We start from the raw sequence: 10,648 nt of genomic DNA, 5'->3' as shown, positions 1-10,648 counted from the left end.
ATCGCACTCAGCACGCGCCACCCAAGAATGGTTACAAAATGAGGTTTCTCGCTGCAGTTCCAGCGCACAATGGATACCAATCCGTTGAACTATTGTGTCTGGAATATTTTGGAAAGCAAGGTAGGCATTAAAAAATACCAAAGTGTCGATCACCTCAGCGCTTCGCCGGAAATGGACCAAAATACCGTAGAGCAACATTCGCGCAGAGTGTGACGTTTTCATTGGCTGTTTGAAGGTCATAATTCGTGCGACAAATTCGAACAAATCTAAACTTATTCTAAAATTTGATGCTATTTCCGACATTTTTTGCTTTCATTCATTAAATTTAAAAAAAAAATGTAAAAATTATGGCGTTTGACTTTGTTGCAGTTTTTTATCTCACCCAGTATATTTCTAATTTGTCCAATACAAAGTATTAAATTTTAATACATTTTAGTATTTTTCGTACCCTGTTTTTATGAATTTTAGAAATCCAGGGCAGTGAAATCAAAAATAATTGGACTCTTCAAAATACAAGAACAGACAGAGGGACTGACATGCATTAACGTACTGAATATGTGATTCTAATCTGATCTCAAAATTGAACTCATAACTATTTTCAAACTTAAATTTTTGCAACCGTTTTACACATTTTACATTGTCATTATAGAACTTTCTTTAAAGTGTTCCATTAATGTGTGGAACTTGAATCTCTCTCACAGGGATAGACTCCCTACATATCTTTTCTTCATATCCACCCCCATACCACCTGCTCCTAGTTCATCCTAAAACCGGCAATCATTTATGAATTCTAATTCTCCATCAGTAACGGCTTACTCTCTTCACACACATGAACACATCATCTTTCTTTGTTATCTCTCACTTCGCATCACATTGAAGTAAATAATTCAGAATTTAGTTTTGTTCAGAAATTTATTAAATTAGAAAATCTAAGTTTAGTTTTCAAAATAAAAGCTAAATCCAACTAAAAAGAAACCAGCCCCAAACTTTTTCTCAAAACAAAAAGTAATGACAAAATATTGACAAACTAAACGAAGCTTCCATAAAATGGCCTCCGATTAGTCAACAATATTTTGAAGGTTGGTATTAACTTGCTTTAAAACAATTTTCAAAATGGCCTTCAGTGTTGATGTTTTTATATAAAAAAATAAAGAGTGTCTCTGTGAGTTGAGTTGAATTTGGGCTGGATTTCTTTAGAGAAGGCATTTTCAATCTTTCAAGTTAAAACTTTGGCTGTGGAAAGGGGGTAGTAGTGATTGAGTTTATGACGGATGGAGGACAGTGTTCGTTGCGAGTGTTGCCTTTGTTGTTGTTACTAAAAAGCCTTAAACGAATTTGCTAAACCAAACAACATGTCGGGGGAGTATTTACACCTTGCCTACACCTTTCTTATTATTGTTGTTGTTGCTTTGTTTTTTGTTGTTTTTAGGTGATCTTTTTCACTTTATCAGTTTTTATTATATAAATGTATTTTTAATTTAATTATTTCTTTCGCTTTTAAAAAAATGAACAACAGAATAATTTTTTAAATTTTTTCTTCTTTTTTTTGAGTTTTTTTTCAGTTTTGTTTTTCATATATAAGTTATTTTATAATAAAATATGGTTTTCTTAAGATTTTTTTGGTTTATTTTTCTTAAAAAAATATATATTAGATTTAGAAAAAAATGAAAACTAATAGCCATTGCTGTTCGTGTTGTTGTGGCAAATTAGCTTGGACTTTTTTGGATGTTGCTGAAGTCCTGTTTCAATAATTTTCAATTTCTATGTTGGTGTTTTTCTTTTGCTTTTTTGTTTGCATTTTAATTAATTTAATTAAATTATTTTTGTTTTATTAAATTATTACGAGAGAGAGTATTGATGGTTTGTTTTTATATTTTTTTTTGGATTTTGCTTCGAATAACATCTATGGAGAATGGTGGTAGCTACAGATTTTTAACAGATGGTCAATAAAAATTTATAGCATATCGGGTCTGTCGCACATTCTGGCAAGAAATGCTGTAGAAAGAGAAAGGGAAAAAAAGAAAAAAAAAAAATGATTAGATAACTTATACAGGCATTTTTAATTTTCAATTATTGCTGGAAAGTTATCTAGAACATATAACATAGAATCTAAATATGAAGATATAAAAACGTTCCTTTTCCGAAACAGTAATATAAAATACCCATCAAATGAATGGATACTATTTCAGCTCGCCTTTTATTTTCTCGATATAGATTCAGTGCCAGTTACTCCAATTTTTTACCCCACACAAACTCACTTCTGTTCAACTTTATGAAGATTCCCCTAAACTTTAGAGACTCATTTCAGCTAGTCTAGAATACTCCCTTATCCCTATTACGATTCTTCTCAGATCGTTCATGACTCTAACTCTTTCCTCTCTTTTTTGGATTCCCTTAAAGTGTCAATTTGAGTCACCCTTTTACCTAATCTTCATATACTCGCTTAAAGACTAATTTCAGTTCATCTAAAATATTCTTTACCGCTTTCGGATCGTTCATGGAGAGAACTTCTCCTTAGTTTTTCTGCTGCCTTGTCTTCAAAACTGGTATAAAGGTTAATTTTGGTTCATTTGAAATACTCCCTCTCAGATCCTCAAGTAAGAAAACCTCTTTCAACTCGTCTATAAAGATTCTTTTTAAGACTTCCGATAAAGAATTCATCTTATTGCATCTTTTAGCTCATCCTCAATTACTCGATTAAAGACTAATTTCTACTCGTATAAAATGATACCTCGTCTCTTTTAATTTGTCTATAAATATTCCTCTCAGATCGTTCATAAAGAGGACTTTTTTCAACTCATCTTTAAAGACTCCTCTATGAGACTCGTTTTAAGTGTCCATTTTATATAATTTTTTACCACTAGGTTTTAGTTGGTCCAAAAGGAATCCATTTTAATTGGTCCACAAATACGCCTAACAACCCCTTATAAAGACTATCTTTTGGATTTTCTGCTGAGATTAATCTATTTAAGATTCTGTCATCCCCTCTCATATATTTTGATCTCGCTTGATCCTTTCATGTACCTAAAACTCTCTTACTTTCTCTTTTTCGTTTACGTAAAGAAAATTGTTCGCCATGAATTAACCTTTTTCAAAATTGTCTCATTCTTATCTATAAAAGTTCTCTTCTTAAATTCCTACTTTTGTTTATGAATACCCTTTAATTGTAGATCTCGTTTAGTACTTCTTGACATAAAAAATGAGAAAACACATAGAAAACGTAGGGAGATTTGTGGATAAACATTTGATATTTCGGGCTATTTCTCAGATCAAAGGACCAATTTAATTTTCGTGTCAATTTTTATTTTGTTTTCAATTCATATACCAGCAATTTTTACCCGGAATAGCTTTCTCGCAGAAAGACAACTTACCGTTTAGTCGAAGACAACGGGATCGCTCATCAATCTTTGGACGAATTCTGTGGTGGATGGTAGGTAGGTGTGCACATAACATTTTCGGATACGGTGGGGATATACGTCAAGGATATATTGCAATGGTTGGGGTGTGTAAAATGGTAATTGTTTTTTTTTTCGTGTGGAAACGGGAGCATAAAAAACAAGTGCACACATATAAATATATGGTTACAAGACAAATAGTGCCAGGTAAATACAAGACATGATGGTGCCAGGTCACAAAAGATATCACAAATACATGAAATTACAAAAAAGATACAAATTTTAGGAAACAAATACAATTTAAACATAATACAATATCCTTGAAAGGACAAATGAAGAAGGATGGAGACGGACAGACAGAGAGAAAAAATATATTTGTTGAGAAAAAAACTTACGGGAGTATGGGATCATGCCTTCATCATCTTCAGGGTCCAAACAGTCAGCGAAGAGGGTCTCGACTTGTTCATCTTCAAGATTTTCACCTGAAATTCGTTGTGGAATGGAAATGTGTTATAACATTCCATTGAGAGATTTATAGTGACAACTTACCCAAAGAAAGGAGGGCATGTTGCAATTCAGCCAAGAGCATGGTGCCGTTTTCTTGTTTGTCGTACAATTTCAAACATTCAATGAAATCTTCGTAGCAACCTTGTTCCTTTTCCTTCTTGACTTGAGAGTAGATGGGAAGGAATTCATCGAATTTGATCATTTTCAATTTGCGTTGCTTGGTACCGCCCATCTTTTCAATCAAAGCCAAGGTGGGGTTCAAGTTGAGGGCACGAAGGGCATCACCCAAGTCGTAGGCATCGATACCATCGGGACCACCCATAACTTCGAATACGAATTCGATATCTAGAAAAAACAAGTGAGGGAATTTATTAATACCATCTTGTTAGGAGGCACAATTAAAGGGGTATAAATTTAAATGCGTTGCTTTGAAAATAGCATTATGCAGTTTTTTTGAAAATTATTTGAAATTTAGGTAGTTTTTATAGTTTGAAAAAATAGTTAGTTTTCAGTGAGATTTGCAATGAAGACAGTTTTGAAGATTTCGGGAATGATAATGATATCTAAAATGAACTGATATGCCTTTTGCTCTGGAGACATATATTGTTTTCAAAGTTGTACTTAGTTTCATGGAAAATATCATTCAAAGACCATTTTGAAAGAATTTTAAGTCATGGATCCTATAGGCCGGACAAATACAGGCACAAGTGCTCTCTCAAGATGATAGGAACATTTTGTAGATTATCTAATGGAACAAGCACTCTTTATGTGAGCATGAATGGAATGTAATAGAATGGAATCTTTCTTGCATAGAAAACCCCATGAGTTCAAATCTGACTCTGGGTCAAGAAGTCCTTATCCCAGCCCTGTTTCTGAAAAACTCGAAACGAACGAATTTGAAACAATTCGAAATTGTTTGTAAAAGCTGTAACTCTTTTGTTTACCATTTTCCAAATTAGAATTTAAGAATAATAAACAGATATTAAAAAATTAAAATTTAAATTTTTTCATTGTTTACAAGCATATAATTTAATTTTTTTCTAAAAATATATTTAATTGTTTTGTCGAATGCCATTACAATTTTCTTTTTTCGTAAATGTTTTCTTTTTTAATGACAGTGAAAAATAATAAATATATGTGAAACAAGTTTTTAATTTGAATTATATTTATCTGTTTTACCATCAAAATCCACTAGAATGTTTTTTTCGATTTAAGAAAAAAAAATTTTTTTTCGAAATTTCTCATTTTTTTAATGGCAGTGAAAAAATATTTTTGAAATACATTTTATTGCCTCCCCCATTATTATTATTTTTTTTTTTTTTGAAATGTATGTATGCATATATTATTAATACTATTTATATATATTTCTTCAAGTATTATGTCATATATACATACACACATTTATAAATTTTTGTGTTTTTTGTTTGTGGCAAAGCTTTTAACACATATACACCCAAAAGAAATTCGAAACCTAAAATATTTAAAAAAAACCTTCTCAACATACGCATGGATATAGGTATATGCTCATTCTATTTGTTTTCTATTTGTGTGTGTGTGAAGATTGTATAGCTGACCGAAGCATACATTCCTGAGATCTAGTCAAACATTGAGAGTGTGTATATACATACACAAAATGAATATATCCCAAAATAGAATTGCGTTTGGCCAAAACCCACACATACACACTCGTACAAGTACGAAATGATCTTTCACAATCGTTTAAATTCGTATTTTCTTAACGTCGAGTGTTCTATATGCGCCCATGATGGTCTAAAGGCGCATTGTATATATGATATTCTCTATGGCGTATTGAGAGAAAACTGTTTATCATGAATTCCTTCTCTCTCGCCTTTGCTAACAAAGAGTTAATATGTGTGATTTGTTGTCATGAAATCGTTTTTTTTTTTTTTTTTTGGGGCGAGAACTTCTGTTTTTTATACTATGTATACATAATGTGTATTGAAACTATTTCGAAAATTTCAAATACAACAACAAAGACGATTTCAAAATTTAATTTAAAAATAGCAAACGTTTCATTCATTTCAATAAATTTATTTTACTTAAGTTGGGTAAATTCAAAATTTAATTGGTAAACAAATGGTTATCAATATGATTTTTTACAATCATTTTTTTCCTGTGTTGAAAAATAATATTAAACATTTATATTTAGCAAAAAGCTTTAAGAGCACAACAAACCATTATTTTGATTTGCTTATTTAGGTAACTTTTTGTAACAGCTATAGTTCTTATCGTCCAATGATTAAAACTATAGATTATCTGGCATAAGTTCATCATTTAATTCGGGTTATTTTTCCGATTTATTTATATAATTTTCCTCACTAAAAATACCAATAATTTTCCTAAATTATTTGTTTACTTATTAAAAATAAATGCAGTTGTTAGTCCCCCTCAGCGTGATTTTGATAATTCTATTAATATTTATTTTGTTGTTATTTTCTCAGTTAGTTACTTGACCTAATTTTCTTTGTTGTTCTGACTATGACCTTGACAGTTATCGATGTTATCGAAAATAAAAACAGTGTGCATTTGTAGTTGTTGTCCTACAAATGATTTATTTTATATATCGTTTTTATATAAAATTTATTTTTCTTTAAATGTACCCAAATTATTGTTTTCTGTATATCATTAACATTCGATAATTTAATATCATAAGAAGTATTTACTATTTTGCATATTATTCTTTGAAAATTATGAGAAACGTGTATCTGTTTCCACAAAATGCGATTTATCGAAAGTTATCGAATTGCTAAATTCAACGAAAAATGTAATTTTTTTTAAACGCTTTAGAGCATGTTTGGGCTTCTTAATCCACTCGATTTCAAATGCCAGTTCGTCACTTGTATGTATACATAAATCCAGTGGATATTATTTGACGTAGAAGCTATGGAATTGATATTTGAGATCGAGTGGAATTCGGAAATCTAAACCAACTTTTACACTAATACCATATCCATTTCCATTGAGTATGTGTCAAATGAGATCCCCTGGATTTAAGATTTGGCGAATTGGCATTTCAAATCCACTGGGGTTAAAAGTTCTGTTCCAGAACTGCAAGAATGTAAAAGTTTTTACACTAAAACCGATTTTCCCTTTATGATATCGAACAATTGCAAAACTAGTAGATTCTTGCAGGTTCTGGAATAGAGCAAATATATGTATTGCTTATGTGTATGTTGAATAATGCCAGTTTCAAATTCATAAGAAGTATACAGATTTATGTGATATAAATAACTTTAGTTATTTTCAATAACTCATGTTTTATCCTTTTTTAGTTATTTTCCATCTAATTGCTCTAGAGCCATGTTTATTTTCTAATCGTTATTTTCGATTAATTGAATCAAAATCTCATTATTACATTACACCTCATTATCACTTGATATGCTCCAGAACTGCAAGAATGTAAAACTTTTTACTGCAATAACCGAATTTGACCTTATGATATCGAAAAATATTGCAAAATTAGTAGATTCTTTCTGGTTCTGCAGCATATCAAATGTAAGGAGCATTAATGAAAACGCAGCATCAATGTAGATAACTTAGTTTCCGATTCAATTATAAAATTCCTCATCGAAGCAATCGAAATTTATCGCTCTAATTTGTCTTTGTGCTGACTACGCCCACTTTACTATTATAACCTAAAAAATTAGCATCAATTTTATTTCGAAAGCTCAGTTAGCTTTTAACAATTTGGTTATTTGAGAACTAAATTTGAATGCTTGAAAAGGTTACATTATCTTATCTCTTGGGGTGATGATTAATGCCTTATGACCTAGGATACTCAAGATATAGCAAAGGCATTGACCAATATAAAGTAAGTACACTAAGTGGTGTGGGAAATCTAATATTTAAAGCCAAAAAAAATATTTCAAAATTAAAGTTAAAGAAATTTTTTATTTTGTTTTTGATCTAATTGCTTTTTCAAAGCCCAATATGCTCCCACACATTGTGTATATGTAAACCAATCCATATTTGGTTATTGAAACTTGCATGTGAACAAAAAAAATCACCATGGGTTATAATATTCATTCCATTTGGTTATATCACAGTTCCGATATTTTAGATTTATCTTCATTATCAGCTCATTTCTTTTTAATTTAAATATTTATTTTTAGTTATCCACTTTTACACAGATTCTTAATGTTTTCTTGGTTTTCGTGTATTTTTTTTTTGTAGATTTATTGAAGTTTAAAAATAAATCGGCAACGTTTTGAGGTTAGAAACGTATGACTGCATAATGACTATTTTATCAAAGCTTTTGTATATCCCCTGGATTTCCTTCAATTTTTTTTATGAAAAAAACTTACTTTCTTGTTCACGCTTTGGTACATCGGCCTGCAGAAGAGGGTGGTGTTGGAATCAAGTTGGTACATTGACGGTGATGATGAAGGAGAAGAAAAAAGTAGTTATAAGTAAATTGAACATTTTAAAGATATTTTTTCATTTTTTTTTTAATTTAATTTTTTTGATTTTCAGTTTTCACAGTTATTTTATTTTATACGGTTTTTCCATTTTTTTTTAAACTCTTTATCTGTTTTTATTTGTTCCTGTGGTATATTTTCCACAATTTCTTTTTTTTTTTTTGTGTTTTATTTGAAAACTAGAACACTTTTTTTGACACAGCCAGACACTCACCATTTTGACTGTTTGTTTGAGAAAAAGCAACTAACTCGCGGATGAGCTCGGTCTCGACTGAACACTTTTCGTCGCCAACAATTTGTAAAGGTAATTCTAAGGTGGATTCTTGGCAACAAATACAAAGGCAATAAATGCCAATATACGAAACACACACAAATACAAACACTTACACAGGCGCACAACATCAGCCATTAACTCTGTGCACCGATTTTCGAATTCCTCGGATCAGTTCGCCAAACATGCAGGAAAAACACACACTCTCATACCCATGTATGATGATTTTTCCACTAGTATATAACATGACGAAATCTCTTTTTGAAGAACCTCGCATATATTCTCTCAAACACACCACTGCATACGATGGGGAAGGGGGGGGGGGGGGGGGGGAGGAATATGTCTCTTTACTTGTTAACTGTGAACACGTAATCGCAACTATATGTACCAAACATTTTGAGAGCGCGAGAGAAGAAGATCTTACTCATACGCAAAATACCCGGCCAACACATGGACCCAACAGCATCCCAAAAATACCACAATCGATGATCATAGTTGGCCGCTCAGTATGTAGAGAAAGAATTTTCAAATTTCTGTTTCTTCATTCTATTCGCAGAAGTCTAGGAAAATAGAAAGACAGAAAATAATGCCAAGAAACAACATGGAAAGCAACCGCCTGTTGTTCGCAGATGGGGGAATTGTTTAGGAGGTATTCTCCCATGGCACTTTCATTAGGGAGGAGCGGAAAGTGAGGGGATTGATCATAAAGGCTGGGTGGCTACACACACACACACCCACACATATGTACATAAGCTGGCAACACAAGTATGTGCGTGGATATTTTGGGCCATCTATTCATGCCACCACCTCCACCTTGCATGAGTGAGTAGTCGCCTGTATGTCAGTCAGTCAGCCAGCCAGTCAGTCAATGTTGTATTGTGCTATTCTTATTGTTTTATTTTCGCCTTTTTGGCTTTTTTTCATTTTGCCTACTCTACTATTTGATCTATTTTTGTAGTATTCACCTCTTCATGGTTCTCTCGGTGTTATTATCATTATCATTATTGTTGTGTTTGTTGTTGTTGTTGCCACTGTTCTACGTAAAATAATTTTGTGTATATTTCTTCTGTTAAAGAATTCATCGTTTTTCTCCGTTCTTTTCTTAGTTTTCGACCCAAACAGTGTTGAATATCATTCGTCTTCAACATTCATTTTGCAATACATATTTTTGTTCTTCTTTCCGCCATATTGTTTATTTGTGAAGAATTCTATAGATTTCACAGAAATTTTCAAATAATTTCAAATTTTCATGACCCTGTCTTCATAGTCGTTCGTTCATTTCGAACAGTTGAGGGATATTCATTGGTATTGTTGTTTTTGCATTTTTATTATGCGTTTGCCAAAATTTTCAAATGAAACAAGAAGAAAAATAAAATAATGAGATGGAAAATTATAAACACACATACATTTGTTTATATTTAGCAAAGGCTAACGGAAATATTGAAAATGTTAACTTAAGTTGTAAAATAAATTTGAATTATATCTGACATGAAATTTTATATGAGCATTAATTCTAACCTACATTTTTTTAATGCTCAGTCAGAATATTGGTAGGTTGGAATGTTTATTTTAAGAATCATTTCATTAATTTACGGTAGCGTCTACACAAGATTATCTATTTGATTTTTCTCCGATACAAAAAGTTGTGAAATCTCTGTAACTCTTTTGGAACAAGGTTTTGTACTCGCAGAAAGGTGCCTGATAGTGTCCTCTTCAGTCTACATATAGTTTTGCCTGTCAGTGTAGCCCGCTTAACACTTTTTTATATATTATATATTAATTTGTCATTTTGTTTGTAACACCTCTAAATATTCGTCATAGATCCCATAAAGTATTTCTAAAAATTGGTATTGTAGTTCTTTACGGTTCCAGTGGCAGAACATTGTATATATCGGTCCACGTTTTCATATAGCCCCCATATAAGGGCAACTTCCGATATTCGATATTTTGATAATTTTTGCCATATTTTTTCACGGGTTTGTCTAAAAATTGGTACTCCTTGTTTGCTATGGGTTCCAGCTTCTGTGACACTACAT

The 10,648-nt window shown here is 31.6% G+C and overlaps 1 protein-coding gene across 2 annotated transcripts; it reads right to left on the bottom strand.

Moving 5' to 3' along the window:
* Positions 1-1,562: 1,562 nt before the first annotated feature.
* On the bottom strand, positions 1,563-8,682 carry LOC131804326 (myosin light chain alkali). Of its 2 annotated transcripts, XM_059127049.1 has the most exons (6): positions 8,556-8,682; positions 8,228-8,255; positions 3,945-4,247; positions 3,791-3,877; positions 3,372-3,418; positions 1,563-1,995 (listed from the first exon to the last, which is right to left on the bottom strand). In XM_059127049.1, exons 1-5 carry the CDS (start codon positions 8,556-8,558, stop codon positions 3,375-3,377), a joined length of 465 nt encoding a protein of 154 aa, XP_058983032.1. In that variant the 5' UTR covers positions 8,559-8,682; the 3' UTR covers positions 1,563-1,995; positions 3,372-3,374. The 2 variants fall into 2 exon arrangements, with proteins under 2 accessions (XP_058983032.1, XP_058983033.1); XM_059127050.1 differs by lacking the exon at positions 3,372-3,418.
* Between the last annotated feature and the right edge of the window lie 1,966 nt (positions 8,683-10,648).

The sequence above is a fragment of the Musca domestica genome, unplaced genomic scaffold, assembly GCF_030504385.1.
Source record: "Musca domestica strain aabys unplaced genomic scaffold, Musca_domestica.polishedcontigs.V.1.1 42, whole genome shotgun sequence".
Taxonomy (NCBI): domain Eukaryota; kingdom Metazoa; phylum Arthropoda; class Insecta; order Diptera; family Muscidae; genus Musca; species Musca domestica.
The sequence above is the reverse complement of the archived record's forward strand: the minus strand, read 5'-3'. Positions and strand labels throughout refer to the sequence as shown.

Bases quoted from the DNA above. Each gene is read 5' to 3' on its own strand.
- LOC131804326 (XM_059127049.1), bottom strand. The intron at 4,248-8,227 runs GTAAGTTTTTTT...TGTTTTTTCTAG, and splicing joins ACCAAAGCGTGAACAAGAAA to ATATCGAATTCGTATTCGAA. The intron at 3,419-3,790 runs GTAAGTTTTTTT...CATCCACCACAG, and splicing joins AGGCATGATCCCATACTCCC to AATTCGTCCAAAGATTGATG.